Source organism: Propithecus coquereli, unplaced genomic scaffold, assembly GCF_000956105.1.
Source record: "Propithecus coquereli isolate 6110/MARCELLA unplaced genomic scaffold, Pcoq_1.0 Scaffold440, whole genome shotgun sequence".
NCBI classification, from domain to species: domain Eukaryota; kingdom Metazoa; phylum Chordata; class Mammalia; order Primates; family Indriidae; genus Propithecus; species Propithecus coquereli.
The window spans coordinates 1,982,864-2,007,236 of NW_012150175.1; the positions used below are offsets into that span (position 1 = coordinate 1,982,864).

At 39.3% G+C, this 24,373-nt stretch overlaps 1 protein-coding gene across 1 annotated transcript in view; it reads right to left on the reverse strand.

Annotated features, from left to right (window-relative positions):
* Window positions 1–24,373, reverse strand: part of ENTPD1 (ectonucleoside triphosphate diphosphohydrolase 1) — a 122,535-nt gene that overhangs the window by 1,041 nt on the left and 97,121 nt on the right. The window contains exons 8-9 of the mRNA XM_012654462.1: window positions 5,690–5,803; window positions 1,790–1,927 (exon numbers count right to left, since the gene is read on the reverse strand). Coding sequence (XP_012509916.1) covers window positions 1,790–1,927; window positions 5,690–5,803 — 252 coding nt within the window. The remainder of the gene's footprint in view (window positions 1–1,789; window positions 1,928–5,689; window positions 5,804–24,373) is intronic.

Below are 24,373 nucleotides of genomic sequence, written 5' to 3' on the forward strand. Positions count from 1 at the left end.
AGGAAATAATGATTGTTCCTGGGCTTTTACATCTTCATGAGGCCCAGGAAACTCATCCACAGAAAAACCAGGACTTCTCAACTAGGCAAAAATTAGGGAATAATCCCAGCAAGTCAATCTCACTTTATGGAAGTTGGAAGACTATGCATATGCATGAGAATGGATTCTTATTAAATGATAAAACATGCTCTAACCTTCCCATCTTCCTAGGAATATTTTCCAGTTACCTTAAAACATATTGGAATAATAGGTGGTCTGTGGATAATAAATAATTTTGGAAATTTTTTTATTGTATCAGCTGTGCATGGTCATGGTAGAAAAATTAGGAAGTACAGATAAACCTAAAGAAGAAAATAAAAACTATCCATACTTCACCATGCAGAAGTTGCTGCTGTTATCATTTTGTGACATATTCTTCCAGTCCTCTCTGCACGTTTTTTCTTACCAAAAATGGAATTAAATTGTATGTAGAATAATTCACTTAACAATACCTTGTGAACATCATCCTGTCTCAAGATATTTCTATATCCTCACTGGCATGAACTGCCTTATACATCACTTTTACTCACTTTATCCAGTTATCATAAATTGTAGAAATGGAGTAATTAGACAACATGATGTGTACATTTTTAAAGGTTCTTAGCACGTATTATCAAAACAGTCTCTCAAAAAGTTGTGCCAATTTACACTCCAACCAATATCACGTGGAAGTTCCCTCTCCTCTAAACCCTTACCAATACTGGGGATTAATAATCTGTAAAAGATCCACTCCCCTCTGGAGGATGGAAACTTATCTACTGCCTGTGTCAAAGAAGGATCCAGAGCTAGAGGAGTGATCACCTAGGGCTTAGAAAAGCTGGATCATGCTTTGGAGGAGTTCAAAGAATATCTCAGGACTTCCCTGTGTGTCATTCCTGAATTTGACATAGACATATCCCTCAAACAAAATAAACTGTGATGGAATGGAAGGAAGTCTGGGATATGAAAACAAGGAAAAGATTTGAGTTTGAATTAGCAAAGGCAGTACTGACAAGAGTGTAATGAAACTTAGTATCCTCAGGGCTGCTACAGCCCTCTGCCTCAATCATTTGTTTTGCCTGAAATCGCCATATTTAATACGGGGGTAAATGTTTTTGCCATTAATGAGCATGGGTTTAAAAAGGTGGAAAAACACTGCTCAGTATTTTTCATAAAGCATGAGTTGCTAAACTGATGTAAATGTGTCTCTATTCCTGCAGGTGGCGCTATGATAAAGCACAGCAGTGAGGTTGCTTCAGGGCTGACGCTAAGCCTGGCTTCTAAACAATGGTCCCATTGTTTATAGCCACTCAGTCCCCTTCCTCACATGGAGCTTTCAGATTGGTCAACCTTAAAGTAACAACCAAAAAGGATGATGAAACCATGATTATCCTTGCCCAGATTGTGGAAGGGGCCTTTGAGAGTGTTGTTGAAGTCAGCACACAGAATTACTGTTGACTACTGAAATGCTGTTACTTTAATATTTCACTTTTTTGTTTTGTAAGGAATTAGCCACTGTTATGTGGGAAGGAAGGTACAACTAAGAATGAAAGTAGCTCTCCTTAAAGAGGATGCCCACAGCCGGTCAACATACCCAGGAGGGCTTGACACAGAGTGCCAGCTTGGTTAGAGGAGGAATGGTAGAACAGAACATCAGGCCAAAACTTAAATCAAGTTGACTCCCACTTCTTTCAAGCCCAAAGCTGCTTCAATCACTAACACCCAAACCCAACCTCCCCCCCACCCCCGACCCAAAAGTTACCCGAATTACCTTGCCAAGGAAATGAATATGCTTCCAGGAATCGGCTGTGAAATGATAGCCTTGCAGGAGGAGGGAGAGGATGTAAGTACCAGAAAAGCAGTATTCACTCAGGTATTTCTCCTTTACTCCAACAAAAGATGCCTTTACCTAGAAGTGAAGTGAAGGAAATATCATACTTGTATAGCAAGTGGCCCATGGCCCTCTTTTTCCCTACTAGACCTGACGAAGAAAGGAGAAAGCCCTTAGTTCACATGGGCCTGAAGGTTGGCCTCTCCCAGGAAGCTTTGGAGTGGTGCTGCTCTCCTTCAGTGGGTGCACGGTTTACAGTTTAGGGTCTCTTAAGGAAGCTCTTCCTCCACAGGATTCTATACTAACAGGTCCTCTAGGGAAAACGTAGTTCCTGTGGTCTAATAATAGGTTCAGAAACACTAAGTTTTAGAATCCCTTTCATCCCCTACACTTGGAGTTTCACAATCACATTAGCATATTAAAAGCTGTAAAAAATACTACATGAAAGAAATCCATTCACCTTTCTTTAATCAGAGTTTTCTATATGCTCTTGACCAGAGTCTTTGGCTCAGAGCCTCTGTCAGCATGTGAGGACAATAGTGTCCTGAAAAGCCTTACAGCTCAGTTTAGTCCCTGGACTGGCAGCATCAGCATCTCTTGGGAGCTTGTTAGTCCTCACCCCAGAACTCCCAACTCAGAATCTGCATTTTTAATATGATTCCCAGGTGATTAATGTGCACAGTAAAGTTTGAGAAAACAGATCTGGAGCAGAGTTTAGGAAGCATTTTGCTAAAAGTACCAATACCTCACCTTCTATCTTGTCTTTACTTAACCTCTATTTTTTTTATCTGGGTCATGCAAAGTGGTTGCTCCCTTGAGTCTTTCATGAGTTTACTCATCCTACTCCCTACTGAAGATACTAAGAGCCACCTGCCGCCCCTTGCCCTTACCTGTCCTAGCTGTTGTGGATATAAACCCAGATGCCCACAGCCTACTCTGTTCCAATAAGCCAGGGCATCTCTAGTTCAGCCAGAGTTCATCTGCAGCCCTTCCCTGCTCCTCAGCCCTTGAAATAGGCATTTCCTCCTGGACATCCTGGGCAGAGAGAGAACTAACAGTTGTTAGGCATATATTATGTATCAGGAACTATAGCAGATGTTTTATATGTAGTATCTTCTGGCTGCCTAAACCACCCCATTTTCCCAGATTTCTCTCCCATCCTGTAAACCCTACCCGCTGGCTGGAGACTGTTTCTCACTTGGTTCCTGCCTTCCCCCAGTTTCTGGAAGAATAAGTCCATACCTAGCCTGCCTTGCTCTGCTCTGACAGAACTCTTAGAATGACCCAACTTGGAACTCTTTCCAACACAGTTCTGGAAAATACCTGTTGATCAACTTCTCTATATATGTAACATTCTCCTGAGACTGTGGTGTGGACATCAGTTGACGAGGCCTGTCCAGGTCCCTACCTCTTCCTTTCAGTAACTGCATTCTGCTTTTCCTCTGTGGAAAGACCTCCTCCCCCATTGGATATAGTCTTGGTGGGCCTGTCAAAGAACACCTGTGGGGTACGGAATTCCAGTAATCCACTTAGGCCCAATTTGAAACTACCTGCCCCCCCACCCCCACATAGGTTCTTGAAGGCTGGCTTATCCCTTGAGAGAAATGCAATTTTGGCCTAATTTCCCTGAATTCTTCAATATTACTATTCCTCCCCTCCTTCTGGAAGGTTGTACATTAGCTATGAAATCTGACCTCCTGGGGGTTATGATAGTAGCCAACAATATAGAAGCCAAAGACATCCATCTGGTTTATCAATCCAGAACTGATTATGCTAATGTTTGCAAGTTCATTACTGTGTGTTTTCCAAATGGGGGGAGGGGCTCCACTCCTCTCTCTCTCACCTCCTCCTCTCGCCTCTCTTTTTTCTATTCCCAGGGCAGTGGAACAGTACCAAGTTCTCTGTCCCTCACCAATATCTGCTTACTCCCCCCACATAAAGGGGCATTGGTAGATCTTCAAGAATGGGATGCATTTCCCTAGAAGGGCTAAAAATTAATGGGGTTGAATGTCAGTATCTAGAGCATACTGAGAAATACCTAGTTGTTAGTACACATCGAATCTCACAGCATTGTTCTCTTGGATGACCAGACTTTCAGAGTAGGGAAGAAGTGGCTGTATTCTGATTGTTGAAAGATTCTACCAGCCCTGTAATTAACCTACCAGAAGATAACCATGGAGTGTCTCTTTCACTCACTTTTATAGTCTCTCCACCTCAGGGACCCAATGAATTGGGGCATCCTACTGAACATTAGTAGGTGTGGTTTACATTTTATTTCCCCTGCCAAAGCAGAAACAGGCAGCATGATATGACATGTATAAAGTATCTAGCCTACCTTTCAGCATATAATATATGCTTAACAATTGTTAGTTTTCTCTCTGCCAAAGGTGTTCAGAAGGAATATTCCCAAACACAGCCATACTGGAGTAGCAGTCCTTCCTCATGGTGAAGTTAGGAGGAAAAGAAGAAAGAGTCACCTTTTAACAGTGTACTTGACAAAACAGTGCTTCCCACATGGATAGACAATGTAGTTGGGGAAAATCAACCCTGGGTCATAACCCCCACTGACCATTCTAGGCTCTGGGTAAGGATGTGGGTCTCATCCTGCAATCCACCCCTCCCCCACCAAAAAAAATGTTTCAGGATTTCTCCCAAATGCAGGCCTTTCTGAGCTTACTTCCTGGGCCTCGGAGCAATTCCCCATGTGGCTTACCTGAGCAGACCCCACAGGTCTGCATATACACGTTCCCAGACTAACAATCTGATGATGTAAAAAATTAGATGTGGAAAAGAAAGGAAATCTGACAGAACTTTTACTCTAAACCAGAATTAATTTTTTTTCAAAGAGCAGCTTAAGTCTACTTCCTCAGCAGCCATATGTCAGCCTGGTCTCAAGTTGCCTTTACTCCAAGATGCTTATCTTCCTCCACAGATCACCACCAGCTGCACAAAACCTCCCCAAAGTGTTTTGTAAACTTAAAGTGCTGAGGAATATTTGAGCAGCTCTTGCTGAAGGCCTTGACCACACTTCTTTCATATTCTAACTCAGAGAGAATACTTGGAGAGAATGCCAAACCTCCAGGCACAGCTTTTCTTCCCCCTCTGTCAGTGCAGATGAGGACAAGCATCCTTTTTTAATTAATGACATTTCTTAAGAATGAAACTACCATTCACTTTTGCAACTGTGTCAACTTAAAAACAGCTGCTGTTTTGAGCCACCCCTAGATAATCTATCTGTCTTTTATAATCAGAATGGCCCCCTCAGGAGCTGAGGAAGGAGAGTGAGCCACACTGTGCCCAGCATCAGGCAGCAGCTCACAATTGGTCTAAGGCTCTAAGCCAATCATGAAATCCTGCACCTTGCTTTCCCAGTCAGTCTTTGGCCAATGAGATATAAGGAGAAGATTGCTGAGGGACTTCTGAGATAGCTTTTTGCTTTCCTATAAAAGGAACAAATGTATCTGGTTCTGCCCTTCTGACCTTGAACATGGCTGTGATGCTTGAAGCCACAGCAACCATCTTGTGCCCATGAGGAAATAGGCACAACAACAGAACTGAAGCAGCAATGACTGAGATAGAACTGAGCTGCTGATCCCATGCCGGCAGCTGTCTACTAGCCGACTTTGTATTAGGTGAGAAAAATCAGATCTTATTTAAGCCTCTATATGGCAAGTTATCAAGGAATGCTGATGAATTCATTCCTGAGTCTGCCATCTGTGCTTTTCTAACACATTTGCTGGATCTTGGTCAAACTAGCCACAAGTTTAAGAGCAGATTTAAATCTTCCACTCTGTTGGGGGCACAGGGCAATTGTGATAGCTGCTGTTTCTAGTTACTTACCTCCTCCCAAGGCCTAGAGCAGAAATTTCCCATCATCTCAATCACATTTTCCTGAGAGAGTTCCTTTGATGTCAAGTTTAAAAAATTCATCACAAAGTAAAAAGCTGAAAATGCCTACGAGAGAAAATTACAGAGTTTTAGGTTGTGTCCAATAGAGAGGGATGTCAACTTGCTTGGCTTAAGGCCATATCCCTAGCACAGGTTCCTCTGTAGAGTAAATTAACACACCAAGTGATATTGCAGGTCCCAGAGCTGTTTCCTTCCTGGAAGAGGGGCCACTTGGCTGCTGACACACATTTCTAAGCCACTTGAAAGTTACTTTTCTCTACGTTTGTAATGGGAAAGTCAGGGAGAAAGAAAGTTGGAGAAAGCGGTTAAGAGAAGAGAGAGGAAGGGATTACAAAAATCCCATTGAAAAATACTGTGTATTATATATGAATGTTTAATACATAAATAAAACTGGAAACTTTTACACAATGGTATTAACGGTTATCTCTGAATGGCAAAAATGTAAGTTTTTTTCCCCTTGTGCTTACTGTTTGCCTATTTTCTCCCATCCAACTACTAACCAGGCCCAACCCTGCTTAGCTTCATGAGATCAGACAAGATTAGGCACGTTCAGGGTGGTATGGCCATAGACTATTTGCTTATTTCCTATAATGAACATATGCCATTCCATAGAATTATTGCTTTATTGAAATGCCCCCTATAATATTAGAGACAGAAATGATCTCAGGGGTTTTGCAGGGCTTTGCCCTGAAGGAATATGTGAACGTGTTAGTTTGCATATCAAAATCTGCCTTGTCTCAGGAGGGCATCTGAAAGGTCAGTAGCAGCTGCTTTCCAAGATGACACTGCAGCCTCAAACCTGTGGTTTTTGCCTGCTTTAAATGACAAAGCAGGTTTGTATGGAGCCACGGGATGAGAGCTGATCAAAGAGTGCCCGCCCAAGAGACAGACACCTGCAACTAAAAGCAATTAGCTCAAGGGACAGTTCCTGCTTGACTCCTGACTACCTGTCTCCATCTGCAATAACTAGATAAAGAAATATGGAGCCACTGTATCTCTGTTTAACCCTTCTGTTAAGTGATAGCTTTATCTTAGAACTTAGAAGTTTGTCTCTGAAAGATTTTGTAACTGTTTGCTCACGTAGATAGAGTTAATTAAGGGATCTATAGAAGGCTTTTGGAAGACTTTTAACCTAAAACAAACTACCTGTTATTATGTAAACCTGTTACCCCTGGCAACCGATCTCTGTACCTATAAATACCGATATGAAACTTTATTCTGGGCCTCACAATTTACGAGGATATTGCAGGGTCCCCTGAGTACCTCTGCTTTTCTTTATAAATCTATAAAACTATACCTTCGTCTCTGTGTATTCTTTTATTTCTATTATTTTCTGTTTTCTATTATTTTCTTATCCTTTGCGACAACCCCTTGCCTAAGGGACCCAATTTTTTGCTGGGAGTGTAGCTAACTCCCCACAAACATATACTGCTTACTTAATAAAAACCCAACCTATTCAACAAATATTTATTATAGGTCTACTATGAGCTAGGCACTATTCTAGACACAAATGAAAAGTTTTAAAAAATCATTATTATTATACAGGAGAACTATGGAAAAAATCAAAAGTACAAATCAGTAGAAAAGAAAGCAGTTAATTAAAATGGCCCCAAATTCTACTACTTAGTGACAACTGCTCTTAAATATGGGATATAGTCTTCTAGCCATTTTTTCCCAATCTATAATAATATACACATTTATTATATAAAATAATATACACATTTTTCCCAATCTATAATAATATACACACATAAACTTTTATGATACTTTATACCACCCTATCACTGCCTCTTTTAATGAAGTATGATTTAAAGGGGAAAAATAATTGAGCAGAGCTTGTTATATGAGGCAATTCAAATCCCAGCTCTAGTGCTTTTTCTCTCTCCTGCCCTAAAGGGTGCCAGTTTTTAGGAGAAATCATTTTCGAGGTTATAGGAACACATCATTTGTTCATTCAACAAACACTGAACTTTTTACACTAGGCACTGGGCTGAGTCAGAAAGTTTACTGTGATTATTTGAGGGAAGCAAAAAGTTGTCCCTGTGCTAGAATGGTTTGGATTAGGGATTATAATTCGCTTTTTGTAAAACTGCTAAGCCAGAATTGAACATAGAAAGGAAATGTGAGTCCCAAACAAGCCAAGCAACAATCTTACGTAATTCTAATAGACAAAGAAACAAAGTTTTAGTGGCAAAGAAACAGGAGGTAGCAGAGACCCCGTTGGGGGCTCACTGACTCAGAAGAGGGAAGATGCCCACTACCCAGTAACTTCCTGCTGCAAACGGACCTGAGACTTCAATTTCAGCTAACATAAACCCAATGCCAGCTTCTTAACAGTTGCATTTTTTAAAAAAATATTCTTATACATATATAACATATGTCTAATTTAACAAAAATTAATAGGTATGAGCATATTAGTCCTTTTCATAAATTTTCTTTGTTCTAGATTATTTTCTTCCACTTCTAGTCCCAACAGGAGCCCATATTAATAACTCAATATAAAGCCTTTCATTTTGCCCCCAGGCTCATATAATCATATACAAGCACACATGTATAAAGGGTTTGTTTTATAAATGAAATTTTAAACATATTCTTCATCTTGCTTTTCTTACTCAACAGTCCTTTGTAGAAATCCCTCTAAGTCAACTGGTGATACTCTCATGGTTACATAAGAGTATCTATGGTGCAGATGTATTAATATCTTAATTCATTCAACGACTCCCTACTGGTAGATAATTCTCTTGATTTCAAGCATTTTTCTTTATGAGCAATGTTGCTATAAATGCCTCTGCACATTTACCCTCTGAACTGGTGTGCTCATTCCTTTGGGAAGTTGAGCTCCCCAGGAACTCTAAAAGGCAGCCTCTATATTCCCTGAACTCAGGAATTCTAGCACTTTAAACATCATTGTATGCCAGTTGCAGGAAAAAAATCTTGGTATGGTGCTATTTCTACGATCTTAACCAAAGACATTATCTTTGTGTGGACACTGCAATGGCTTCTTAATTGGTCTTCACGTTACCTTTCTGGTCCTATTCCAATGCATCCTGCAAACAAAAGTCACGAGAATCTTTTAAAAACAAATTTGATCATATCACTTCCCTGCTTAAAGCCTTCAGTGGCTCTTAATTATACTTAGAATAAAGTCTAAATTCTACCAGCTCTCTCAAGGCTGGGCATGTTCTAATCCTGCTAACCTCACCAATATCATCTCATACCCCTGCCCACCTTGCCCACCACACCACAGCCACCCTGACCTTCATCACTGCCAAGCTTTTCCTTCTTCAGGGCCTGCACGCTTGCTATTTCCTCTGCTGGAATTCCTGGTCTTCCACATCTCCTCCAGAGATGTCTCTTGACCACAGGCCTGGACTAGGACCCTCTGCTATTCCCTTCCACGGGACCCTGTTTCTTTCTTCCCAGCAGTTGCCACAGTATGATTTGCTTTTGTTTGTGTTTCTAGTCTGATGTCTGCCTTCCCTCTAGAATGACAACTCTGTGATGGCAGACATGGAACCTGCCTCTCCTTGGCTGAATCTGCCCCACTAACATGGCACTTGGCACATGTGAGAGCTCTATAATGAGGAAGTGGCAGAAAACTGCTCTCTCTCTAGTTCCTAGGGCACTGCCTAGAATGTAAGAAACACTCAGTAAACCTCTGCCAACTGACAGACTAGGTAAATATCTGTATGCTTGGATTTGCATAACCAATGCCTGGAAAATTTCCCTCTATTAATTACAACTATTAAGAGTTTTTTTCCCTCTAGTGAACTGATGGTCAGATGGGAGGAGAGGAGAACTTTTTAGTTTTTACTTTAAATTTTTTGTACAGTTGGATTTTTTTTATAATTAGCATGAAATAAAGAAATAATAAATATTCCTTAAACTGTTACATTTCAAAAGACTTTCTGAAATTAGTTCTAGAGTTCATTCTACTAGCAAACGTCTTAATGAGTTAAGCACCTAGAAATTCTCTTGCTTCTAAGGTGTGACATTTGCTTTTTAAAGTAAATAAAAATTATAAAAAACAGATGAACAAACAAAAAATTTCTACGAGGTTGACTTAGGAAGATATTGAGCCTTCAGTGGGGATACCCAGCAATCAAGTCAGCAGGGCCTCTTGGTCCAGGTCCTCCCTGACACCCCTCCCCCTCAAACTCTGCATCCCATGGGCTCTTGAAAACTTCCCCCTGACCTTCAGAAGCCTCCCTTTGGCATCTCAGAATCCTGCTTTTATTTATTTCTCAACACATAAAAGTTACCCTCTTCATTTCTTTTCCTTCAAAATAGAAATGTCTTCAAAATTCTGAATTATTCAAAAGTAACACATTTATTATCTAGAATTAACTACAAATTAAAAATGAGTCTCTCCTTAATCTAACCATCCCCTAGAGATAAAAACTTTTAACAATTTACTGTTTAATACATGTAGCAAATGTACTTTTAAAATAGTAAAATATATGTATATATTTTTACATAAATGTGATGATACTAGATACAATGTTTTATAATCCTGCTTTGTTTTACTTAATAATAATACAGCACAGACAAATTTCCATGTAGATTTACCTTACTCATTTAATGAGTATAATAGGTTCTTTGTATGGATATATCACAATTTACTTAATGTCCTACTCATGAGTATTTAGGCTTTCTAATATTTCGCTACTATAAACAATGCTACAGTGTGCTTGCATTTTTGGACCTTTGCCTATTCATTTTTGGGGATAATTTTCTTGGGGTAAAATGTTTGGTCAGAAGGTAAATATGAGTACAGATATCCACCTAAAAAACATGGTCAAAAATGTCCATATACCAATTCATAATAGTCCAAAACTGAAAACAATCCAAATGTCCACCAACTGTAGAGTGGGTAAATTTTGGTGTATTCCTACAAAGAAATAATACACTGCACTGAAAGAGTAAACAACGATTACCTGCAACAACATAGAGAAATCTCAGACAATACTGAGTGAAAGAAGACAGATGCAAAAGAATATACAACGCATGATTTCAAGAACTGGTAATATTAAGCTATGGTGATAGATGTCAGAATAGTGGTTACCTTTGGAGGGAGAATTATCAAATGGGAGGAAGGACAAGGAAGCCTTTTTGGGTGCTGGAACTGTTCTATATCTTTATCTAGATGATGGATTTATGGGTGTGTACTTTAAAAACCATCAAGCTGTGCCCTTAAAATGTGCACACTTTACTGCAGGTGTATGTTAGACTTCTATTTAAAAAACAGAGGTAACCATATCGTAAATATCTATATACATCTTGTCAGATCCTCTTTCAAAAAGATTGGATCACTTTACAACTATTGAAGATAGTTTTTTTTTACCCTAGAGCCTAAAATATGTTCTATTTTCCATGAGTTCCAGAAATTGCTTTCTGTATGCCCCCTAAACAGGCTATTCATTTGCTCCAGAGCCTGGAAAATTTTTCTTTCCAGACCTCTTTAGCCATCTCTTTATTTTCAATCCTCCTAAAGTCACCATTTTCCTGTACTACAGAAACCCAAGTTTATGGATCATAAACCTCAAACTAAGCCATCTGAAGATCAAAAAGATGATCTTTCAGCTTGGGAAAGCAGCTATCAGCCATTTCCAAAAACAAAACATACAAATAATTTTTTTAAAGATGCTAAGATAACTGAAGTTCTCAACTCAATACTAATGAGTATAAAGAAATGGAGTTAGATTCAATAGTTAAAAGGGAAGGTTTAATTTTATTTTGGATAGATTAAAATAGCTGAAATATAGCCAAAATTTTAAAATTTGGAACATAACCAAAATTTGAAATTTTAGGAAGTTACAGTCCAATAAAGTTATGCTCTAAAAATTAAAATCATTGTAATAAAAAATGGAAGGTTTTGTGTTATAATGTGCTTCCTGTCATAGATATCCCAACTGGTCAAGAGACCTTCTATGTGGAGAAATGGTAGAACAAAAGGTATTTCTACATGAGATATGAGGTTGGATTGCATATGTACTAAAGATTCTTCCAACACTAAGATTCTATAATTTAAGAGTTCAGCTGTGGCCAAGGTCAGATTAATGCAGATTCTATTAGTATTGATAAAGATAATAAAACAGAATGACCCCTGAGTTGCTCAGACTTTATTAGAGCGGCTTACAGAAGTGTGTGAATCAGCCAGGCATGGTGGCTTATGCCTTTAATCCCAGCACTTTGGGAGGCTGAGACAGGAGGATCCCTTCAGCCCAGGAGTTCGGGACAAGCCTGAGCAACAGAGCAAGATCTCATCCATACAAAAAAATTTTTTTTAAATATCTGGGCATGGTGGTACACACCTGTAGTCCCAGGTACTTGAGAGGTTGAGGCAGGAGGATCGCTTGAGCCCAGGAGTTTGAGATTGCTGTGATCTATGATCACACCTCTGCCCTCTAGCCCAGGCAACAGTGCGAGTCCCTGTTCTCCTACTCCCACAAAAAAGTGTGTGAATCGCTTGATAGCTCCCACAGTTAATCTCACACCTGTGAGTCAACTGGTAGAGAATAAATTTGTGACTTTTTTCAAGATGGTGATACCAAAAGGGAGATCACAGGATGACTTGAAATATCAGAGCTGCCTGAAAAATCTAAACTGAAAATGAAAGAAAGCCAGAAATATCCCATTTCCAGATCATCATATACTTGAAACTGCCAAGATCTTACAAAGAGGTGAAGTGGAGGCTGGAAAGACATTTGCTTTTTAAATAGTAATGAAACAAGATTCAGGAAAGAAGAGAAGAAATATGTCAGAACAGCTGCTGACACTTTAGGCTTACTAATAAACCATATCTTGAGGACATAGGACCCATGTCAGAAAAGGGTACTATGTTTTATGCAAAATATGCTTTGGGTGATGATGTGAACAAAAAATACATGAGTAAATGTGCTTCTATTAGTAAGTGGTTTGGGGGCTGGGACCCACACTCTTATGCTTTGGTTCCACTTTTGCCTTCTAGAATACCAGGGGCAAGTCTCCTTCCTGGCCCACCTGGGAACCCATTGAATTATTTGCAGGTCTCTGAATGCATTTCATTGTTTCCCATCTCCAGGTTTCTATGCATGCTGATCCTTTCCCTAGAATAGTCCAAATACTAAATTTCTTTCACTGAGCATGTGTTAATACGATGTTCCAGGTACACTGGCTGACCTAGAAAAGGAAAGATGAAAAAGACAAACCCTGCATTCCAGGTTTCAGGATATTGTGAGGGAAACAGACATATGAACCTATAATCACAATACCCATTCTTGCCAACCATATTCTGCCACTCTTAGCTTTCACAGAAATACAATGCACAGCAAGAGGATAGCATCTAGTCACCTATAAAGGAAACCCCATCAGACTAAGTGGACTTCTCAACAGAAACCTTACAGGCCAGAAGACAATGAGAGGCTATTTCAAAGTACTAAAAGAAAAAAAACCCTACCAACCAAGAATTTTATCTCCAGCTAGAATAAGCTTCATAAATGTAGGAGAAATAAAGTCTTTCCCAGACAAGCAAGCCCTGAGGGAATTTGTCACCACTAGACGAGCTTTATAAGAAATGTTGAAAGGAGTCCTAAACATGAAAACAAAAGGTTAATATTCACTATCATAAAAACACACTAAAGTATAAAACTCACAGGTCTTGTGAAATAATTACACAAAGGGGGAAGAGAAAGGAATCAAATGGCAACACAACAGAACTCCAACAAACCACAGAGATAAACAGAGAAAAACAAAATAAAGAATTATAAAACAAATAGATAATAATGAACAATATGACAGGAACAAAACCTCACATATCAATATTAACCTTGCATGTAAGTGGGTTAAATGCTCCACTTAAAAGATATAGATTGGCGGAATAGATAGAAAGATATGTCTAACTGTGGTGAGTACGGAACTCGATTTACCTATAAAGATACATATAGACTGAAAGTAAAGGGGTAGAAAAAGATATTCCATGCGAACACAAACCAAAAGCAAGCAGAAATAGCTATATTTATATCAGACAAAACAGACTTTAAATCAAAAACAGTAAAAAAAAGATAAAGAAGGTAATTATATAATGATAAAGGGATCAATTCAGCAAAAGGATATATAACAATCCTAAATATATATGCACCCAGCACTGAGGCACCTAGATTCATAAAATAAATATTACTAGACCTAAGGAAAGAGATGGACAGCAATACAACTATAGTGAGGGGCTTCAACAACTTACACCATTAGACAAAACATTGAGACAGAAAACCAACAAAGAAACATTGGACTTAAATTGTACTTTAAACCAAATGTACCTAACAGACATCTATAGAACATTCTACCCAACAACTACAGAATATACATTCTTCTCATTAACACAATGGCCAGGTGCAGTGGCTCACGCCTGTAATTCCAGCACTTTGAGATGCCGAGGCAGGAGGATTGCTTGAGGCTAGGAGTTCAACTTATTAGCATGTGGAACATTCTCCAAGACAGACCATAAGTTTAGGCCACAAAACAAGTGTCAATCAATTTTCAAAAATACAAATTATATCAAGTATCTTCTCAGACCACAGTGTTAAAACTAGAAATCATTATCAAGAGGAATTTCGGAAACCATACAAATACATGGTAATTAAGGGGGGGAAAATGGCAATTAGTGGTGACCTCCTGGCTCACTGCTCCCAGAGAAGGAGGTGAAGAACTTGGACAGCTACACACGAGTGGATCACTCCTCCCTAAGAACAGCATTGTGAATCTGCAGAGAAACCGCTTGGGACACACAGCAGGGGGAAAAAAGGGTGAAAGGGAGATACCAGCATAAAAACTGGAGAGTGCAAGATATACAATAGGGAATAGAGCGCGGGAGGGCTGTGCCCGCCCAGCCAGCCAGCGCAGTGTGATCTGACCCACAGGAGGACGCCTGGCTCCTCCACAGACCTCCACACCCACTCAGACAGGGATATGCCTGAAGTTGGTGCAAAGTTGTGGTAACGGGATGACAAGCTCTGTGAAGAGGAGACGATAGTGGGAAACATTTTGAACTCTCCAGTGCTCTGTGCTGGCCCCACACTGGGCGGGGGAGGGACTGGTCTGAGTGGTTACTTCCTACAACCATGACCTTGCATGAGGGAGATTGGAGACAGGCACCTCACCTCTGGTGGTCAGTGGGACCAGAGCACAGGAGGTGAATGCTGAAAAGGGGGCTCTGCCCCTGGAAACCACTGATGATTTGGCTGGCTCAGGGTGGGACAGAAAGAGCAGGACATTCTGCTAGGCAGACGTGAGACTGTGGAACTGTGATGCAGAGGGGACAGCTGGTGGTGTTGATTCAGCCTGCTGGACCAGGATCTGCCAACTCCTGAGTGGTTGCCCCCAGCACTAGCTCTCCAGGGGCAGGCGGCTGCCATTTTTGGGGTCCACGGCCAAGAGACGCTGTGGCATGCAGCAGTTTCAGGTAACACCCCTCCCCCAGCCCAGGGACTTTGGCTGCGGGTGGCAGGCTCAGCCCTAGGAGGTGGGGAAAAGTGAGAAAAGCCGAATGAATCTACACGACTTTGGTGCAGAAAAATAGTCAGCGACATGTTGATTCGGCTCACCAGGCCAGTGTCAGCAGACTAATCTTGAGTGCTCCCCGCAAACGCTAGTTCTCCAGGGGCGAGCAGCCGCCATCTGTGGGGGTCCGCAGCCCGGAGATGCTGCGGCATGCAGCAGTTTCCAGCAGTTTCAGGCAACACCCTCTCCCAGCCTGGAGACTTTCACGCTGGGCGCCATGGGCTCCGCACCTGGAGGTGGGGAGAAGTAAGAGAAGCCACTTTCTCTGTGTGACTGGTGTGAATCTGCCGGGCTTTGGCACTCAAAAATAGTCAGTAGCTTGTTGATTGGGCCCACCGGACCAGCTTAGGTCATCTAATAAGATCTTAACTCCAGAGCTTGCTCTCTGCATCTGGACAGCCGCCAGCACTGAAGATTGTGGACAGGAAAGGAAAAACCTTGCTAAAAACTTCAACAAGTGCACCAATTGACCCCTCCCATCAGGAGCAGCCTTACCTCAAAGGGCCCTGAATAACATATTAGCGGCTCGCCCTAGGGGCAGATCAAGCAACCGTAGAAGCACACACACCCAGGCCTGCAGGCACCAGCTACAATCTGTCTTGCCCTTAACGTCACCATAAGGGAGAACAGGGTCCAAGTAATGCTCAGGAGTGGCAAGGCCCCTCCCCAAGATTGGGGCATTCGTATACCCCGTCTGGGGGATAACAGCCTAACACAGAGATATCAGATTACCTCAATAACTTGTCCCTCCATGCAAACTACAATCAATGACAGAGAGGGTAACCCCACAGCTTAACACAGTGCCTTCCATCTCAAGCTATTAGAGGGCAGTGGAGTCATACTCACAAGTATGATCCACAAGCTGGGAGCTTAAGCTGGGGGACCAAACTCATTAGTCTCCATCAGCAAGAGGTGAAAACAACAGGTCAGAAGTAACCCAACTTGCTAAAAATACCCCTAAGGCAATACAGGACAGTGCACCTCTCCCCAGCACTGTCAAGGAACAACCCCTGGGGACGTGGAGATAGGACCATGAACCAGTCCTAGCATCCCCAGTTCTCAACCAAATACCCTGATGAGAAAGAATCTGCAAAAGAACACAGGAAACATGAAAGATCAGAGAGAAAAGTCACCCCAAAAGAAATCATTAGATCCTCAACAATGAATACCAACTTAAATGAAATGATTCAATGTCAGAGGAAGAATTCCAAATATGGATTGTAAGAAACTCAGTGGAATTGAATTGAGAAAATAGAAACCCAACACCACAAAGAAGCCACAAGAACAGTAACAGGAAATGAATGAAAAATTCTCTAAAGAAATTGAAATATTACAAAAGAACCCAAAAGAAATACTGGAAATGAAAGAGGCATTCAAGGAATCACAAAACACAGTGGAAAGCCTTAGGAATAGGATGGATCATGCAGAGGAAAGAATCTCAGAGCTTGAAGATAATGCCTATGTACTAAACAAACCAGATAAAGAAAAAGAACACAGAAGAAAGATATGAATCAAACATACAAGAAATGTGGGATTATGCAAAGAAACCAAACATAAGAATTATACGCATCCCAGAGAGAAAAAGAAAATACACAAGGGCTGGAAAATCTATTTCTTAGAATAATGGAGGAAAACCTACCTGGCCAGAAATCTAGATATCCAGGTACAAGAAGCACAGAACTCCTCAGAGACTCGATGTGAAAAGGCAATCGCCATATCACATAGTTATTAGGCTGGCCAAAGTAAATATGAAAGAGGCAATCCTTTGAGCAGTAAGACAAAAAAGCAGATAACTTACAAAGGAAAACCTATCAGACTAACTGCTGACTTCTCAACTGAAACCTTACAAGCTAGAAGGAATTGGACACCCATCCTCAATCTTCTAAAACAGAATAATGGCCAACTTAGAATTCTTTACCTGGCAAACTAAGCTTCCTCTATGAGGGAGAAATGAAGACTTTCCCAGACAAGCAATCACTGATGGAATTTGCGAAGACCAGACCTGCCCTGCAGGAAGTACTCAGACCTGCATTATATGCTGAACAGTGCAATAGACACCTATCAAGGTAAAAATCACTCAAGAGTTAAAGTTCAGAACCTTGATTCCACAGTGGCTGCAGAGTTGAAACAAAACAGTAAGAATTTATCCAACAGTATGAACAGAAATCTACCCCAAATATCAATTCTCTCAATAAATGTAAATGGCTTGAATTGTCCACTGAAGAGACATAGATTGTCTGAGTGGAGAAAAAAACACAAGCCAAGTATCTACTGTCTCCAGGAAATGCATCTTACCCACAAAGATGCTTTCAGTCTCAAAGTCAAGGGTTGGAAAACAAACTTCCAGGCAAATGAAAACCAAAAGAAAGCTGGGGTAGCTATTCTTATATCAGATAACATAAACTTTAAAACAGCAAAAGTAAAGAAAGACAAATATGGTCACTATATAATGGTGGAGGGAAAAATCCAGCAAGAAGACTTAACAATTCTTAATATTTATGCACCCAACACCGGAGCACGCAAATACATAAAGCAAACCCTGCTTGATCTAAATAACATGACAAATAGTAATGCCATAGTAGCTAAGGATTTTAACACCCCACTGACTGAACAGGACAGATCCTCTAAGCAGATAATAAGCAAAGAAACAATGGACTTAAACAGAGCTCTAGAACAAACGGGTCTAACAGACATCTACAGAACATTCCACCCAAATAAAGCTGAATATACATCATTCTTCTCATCAGCTCATGGAACTTTCTCTAAAATCAATCTCATCTTAGGCCACAAAGCAGATCTCAACAAATTTAAAAATATAGAAATTATACCATGTATCTTCTCATTCCACAGTGGTATAAAATTAGAGATCAATTCCAACAGAAACACTCACCACTTCACAAAGTCATGGAAATTAAACGATCTATTGCTGAAAGACTACTGGGTCAAAGAGGAGATCCCGATAGAAATCAAAAGATTCTTCAAACTAAATGACAAACCGGGACAAAAGTTATCAAAATCTGTGGGGTACAGCAAAAGCATTCCTGAGAGGAAAACTATTAGCATTAAATGCTCACATCTAAAAGACGGAAATTTCACAAATTAATAATCTAATAAACCATCTCAAGGAACTGGAAACGGAAAAGCAAATCAATCCGAAACCTAGCAGAAAAAAAGAAATAACTAAGATCAGAGCAGAACTAAATGCAATCGAGGAAGTCCTTGCCAGAGCAATCAGACAAGAGAGGGGAATGAAGGGTGTCCAAATGGGGGCAGAAGAGGTCAACAAAGGAACTATGAAGAATATAAATAAAACCAAAAGTTGGTTTTTCAAAAAGATAAAATTGACAGCCCTCTAGCTAGACTGACAAGAACTAGAAAGGAAAGGACTCTAATAAACTCAATGAAATGAAAAAGGAGAAATGAAATGAAAGGAGAAATGAAAAAGGAGAGGCACTACAGACATCGTGAAAATACAAAACATCATCTTCGAATACTATAGAAATCTATATGCCCCAAAGCTACAAAACATGGATGGAGGTAACGGACAAATTCCTAGAAACACACAACCTTCCTATGCTCAATCAGGAAGAAATAGAATTCCTGAACAGACCAATATTGAGCATAGAAATTGAAGCAGCAATAAAAAATCTCCGAAAAAAATAAAAGTCCCGGACCAAATGGGTTCACACCTGAATTTTACCAAACTTACAAAAAAGAACTCATATCTACACTGCGGAAATTATTCCACAACATTGAGAAGAATGGTATCCTCCCCAACTCATTCTATGAAGACAAAATCGCCTTGATACCAAAGCCAGGAAAGGACACAACAAAAAAAGGAAACTGCAGACCAATATCCCTCATGACTATAGATGCAAAAATCCTCAACAAAATCTTAGCAAACCGAATCCAACAGCACATCAAAAAAATAATTCATCATGACCAGGTGGGCATTATCCCAGAGATGCAAGGATGGTTCAACATATGCAAATCTATAAATGCAATTCACCACATAAATAAAAGCAAGAACAAAGACCATACAATTCTCTCAACAGACACAGAAAAGCATTTGACAAAATCCAGCACACTTTTATGATAAAAACTCTTAACAAAATGGACATAGATGGAACATACCTTAAAATTATTAAAGCCATATATGACAAACCCACAGCCAATATCATACTGAATGGGGAAAAACTGAAAGCATTCCAGCTTAGAACTGAAACCAGACAAGGTTGCCGACTATCTCCACTTTTTTTCAACATAGTGCTGGAAGTCCTTGACAGAGCAATCAGACAAGAGAGGGGAATTAGGGTGTCCAAACGGAGGCAGAAGAGGTCAAACTCTCACTCTTTGCTGACAATATGATATTATATCCAGAAAATCCCAAGGATTCAACCAAGGGATTCCTGGAATTGATAAATGAATTCATTAGTCTCAGGATACAAAATCAATGCTCACAAATCAGTGGCATTCATATACACCAATAACAGTCAAGCCAAAAATCAAATCAAAGATGCAACATCTTTCACAATAGCATCAAAGACAATTAAATATTTAGGCATATATTTAATGAAGGTGAGAGACCTATGTAGGTAGAGCTACGAAACACTGAGAAAAGAAATCATAGAAGATGCAAACAGATCGAAACCCTACCATGCTCATGGATTGGCAGAATCAATATTGTTAAAATGTCCGTGCTACCTAAAGAGATCTACGGAATTAATGCAATCCCTATCAAAATACCATCATCATTCTTCACAGATCTAGAAAAAATAATCCTACACTTTGTATGGAACCAGAGAAGACCTCATATAGCCAAAGCAATCTTAAGCAAAATTTTAGGACAAATTGGGAGGCATCAGTCTACCAGACTTTAAGCTTTATTACAAAGCTATAGTAACCAAAAGAGCATGTTACTGGCATAAGAACAGAGATACAGACCTTTGAAACAGGACTTAGAACCCAGATATAAAACCATCCTCATATTGTCATCTAATCTTTGACAAAGCAGACAAAAATATACACTGGGGAAAAGAATCTCTATTCAATAAATAGTGCTGGGAAACTGGATAACCACATGCAGAAGACTGAAACTGGATCCCTACCTCTCACTTCTCAGAAAAATGAACTCATCATGGATAACATACTTAAACCTAAGAATTGAAACCTTAAGAATTCTAGAAGAATTGTGGTATATGTATACCATGGAGTTCTACTCAGCCACAAAAAACAATGGTAATATAGCACCTCTTGTATTATTCTGGATAGAGCTGGAACCCATTCTACTAAGTGAAGTATCACAAGAATGGAAAAATAAGCACCACATGTAAACACCATCAAATTGGTATTAACTGATCAACACTTAAGTGCACATATAGTAATAACATTCATTGGGTGTCGGGCAGATGGGAGGAGGGAGGAGGGGATGGATATATGATGCACACCTAACGGGTGTGGTGTGCACCGTGTGGGGGATGGACATACTTGAAGCCCTGACTCAGGTGGGGCAAAGGCAATATATAGGCAATATATGTAACCTAAACATCTGTTGCCCCATAATACGCTGAAATTAAAAAAAAAGCTAAAAAAAAAATAATTCTAGAAGAAAATATTGGGGAAACTCTTATAGACATCAGCCTAGGCAAAGAATTTATGAAGAAGACCCCCAAAGCAATCACAGAATAATGGCCAGGAAACATATAAAAAAGTACTCAACATTTCTAATTATCAGGGAAATGCAAATCGAAACCACATGAGATATCACCTAACTCCAGTGAGAATGGCCTTTATCAAAAAGTCCCAAAACAACAAATGCTGTTGGGGATGTAGAGAGATTGGAACACTCTTACACTGCTGGTGGGACTGCAAATTAGTACAACCCCTGTGGAAAGCAATTTGGAGATATCTCAAAGAGCTAAAAATAGAAGTACCATTTGATCCAGCAATCCCACTACTAGGCATCTACCCAAAGAAAAAAAGACATTCTATAATAAAGACATCTGCAGTCGAATGTTTATGGCAGCATAATTCACAATTGCAAAGATGTGGAAATAACCCAAGTGCCCGTCAATACAAGAGCGTACTAATAAAATGTAGTATATGTATACCATGGAATACTATTCAACTACAAAAAACTATGGTGAACTAGCACCTCTTACATTATCCTGGATAGAGCTTGATCCCATCCTTTGAAGGGAGCTATTACAAGAATGGAAAAATAAGCACCACATGTACTCACCATCAAATTGGTACTAACTGATCAACATAAGGTGCTCACATGGTAGTAATATTCACTGGATGCCAGTCAGGTGGGAGGGGTTATTGGGGGTGGGTAAACTCACAATTAATGGAGGCGGAGCGCACTGTGTGGGGGAAGGGCTACGCTTGTAGCCCTGGGTTGGGCGAGGCTAACGCATTTTATGTAACCAAAATGTTTGTGCCCCCATAATATTCTGAAGTAAAAAAAAGAAACAAATACATGCTAATTAAACAATGTGCTCCTAAATGATCTTTGGGTCAACAATGAAATTAAGATGGAAACTAAAAATTTTTCTGAAATGAATGAAAGTAGAAACACAACAAAACCTGTGGGATATAGAAAAAGAAGTGCTAAGAAGGAATTTATAGCATTAAATGCCTACATAAAAAAATAAAAATAGAAACATCACAAATTGACAGCCCAACGTTGCACCTCAAGGGACTAGAAAAACAAGGACAACCAAATCCAAAGATAGCAGGAGAGAAGAACTAATAAAGATCAGAGCAGAACTAAATGAAATTGAGATCAAAAAAACCTAATACAAAGGATCAACAATACAAAAAGTTGGTTCTTTGAAAAAATAAATAAAATTGATAAACTACTAACTAGACTAACCAAGAAAAGAAGAAGGAAGATCCAAATAAACAAAATCAGAAATTGAAAAGGAGACATTACAATTGATACCACAGAAATACAAAAGATCATCACAGACTGTTATGAACAACTATATGCTCACAAACTAGAAAACCTAGAGGAAATGGATAAATTGCTAGAAACAATATAACCTCCTGAGACTGAACTAGGAAGAAATAGAAATCCTAAACAGACATACCAATAATGAGTAGTGAAATTGAATCAGTAATAAAAAATCTCCCAACAACAACAAGAACAAAAGCCCAGGACCATATGGATTCATAGCCAAATTCTACTAAATGTACAAAGAACTGGTACCAGTCCTCCTGAAACTGTTCTAAAAAATCAAAGAAGAGGGAAATCTCCCTAACTCATTCTTTGAGGCCAATATCACCCTGATACCAAAACCAGACAAGGATAAAATAAAAAAGGGAAACTACAGACCAATATCCCTAATGAATATACACACAAAATCCTCACCCAAATACTAGCAAATCAAATTCAACAGTACATCATCAAAAAGATAATACATTATGATCAAGTGTGTTTTACTCCAGAGACGCAAAGATGGTTCAACATACCAAATCAATAAATGTGATTCATCACATAAACAAAATTAAGGACAAAAACCATATGATCATCCCAATACATACAGAAAAGACATTTGATAAAATTAAGAATCCTTTCATGATAAAACCTCTCAACAAACTAGGCATAGAAGGAACATACTTCAAAATAATAAAGGTCATACACAACAAACACACAGTCAACCTCATACTGAATGGGGAAAAGTTGAAAGCATTCCCTCTACGAACTGGAACAAGACAAAGAGGCTCATTTTCATCACCCCTATTCAACATAGTGCTGGAAATCCTAGTAAGAAATAAAAGGAATCCAAACTGGAAAAGAGGAGGTCAGATTATCTCTGTTTATTGATGATATGATCTTATATCTAGAAATCTCTACAGACTCTGCCAAAAAACTCTTAGATTTGATAAATGAATTCAGTAAAGTTTCAGGATAACAAAATCAATGTACAAAAATCAGTGGCAATTCTGTATACCTATAATGATTAAGCTGAGAACCAAATCAATTATTTACAATATCTAGGAATATATTTAAGCAAGGAGGTAAAAGATCTCTACCAGGAAAGCTGTAAAACACTGATGAGATAAATTATAGATAACATAAACAAATGGAAAAATATCACATGCTCACGGATCAGAAGAATTAATGTTGTTAAAATGACAATACTGCTCAAAGTAATCTATAGATTCAGTACAATCCTATCAATATACAAACGTCATTTTTTATAGAATTAGAAAAAGCAATCCTAAAATTCATATGAAACCAAAAAAGAGCACAAATACCTCAATCTTAAGCAAAAAGAGAAAAGTTGGAAGCATCACATTACCTGACTTCAAATTATACTACAAGGCTATAGTAACCAAAACAGCATGGTACTGGTATAAAAATAGACACATAGATCAATGGAGCAGAACAGAGAACCCAGAAATAAAGCACATATCTGTAGCCAATTGATCTTTGACAAAGTCGACAAAAACATACACTGGGGAAAGGACACCTTTTTCAATAAATGGCACTGTGAAAATTGGATTACCATATGCAGAAGAATGAAACTGGACCCCTATCTCTCACCATATATAAAAATCAACTCAATGTCTAAGAATATAAAGATAAGTCTTCAATAATAGACTAAAGACTTAAATGTAAGACCTGAAACTCTAAAAATACTAAAAGAAAACCTAGGAAAACTCTTCTGGACATTGGTCTAGGCAAAGAATTCATGACTAAGACCTCAAAAGCACAAGCAACAAAAACAAAAATAGACAAATGGGACTTAAACTAAAAAGCTTCTGCACAATAATAAAAAAAATAATCAGCATAATGAACAGAAAACCTGCAGAATGGGAGAAAATATTTGCAAACTATGCAACCAACTGGGAATTAATATCCAGAATTTACAAGGAACTCAAACAATTCAACAACAACAAAAAAAACAAATAATTGCATTAAAAAATGGGTCTTCAGGCCAGGAGTTTGAGACCAGCCTGGTCAAATAATGAGACCCTACCTCTATAAAAAGTAAAATTTTAAAAATTAGCCAAGGGTCAGGCGTGGTGGCTCATGCCTGTAATCCTAGCACTCTAGGAGGCTGAGGCGGG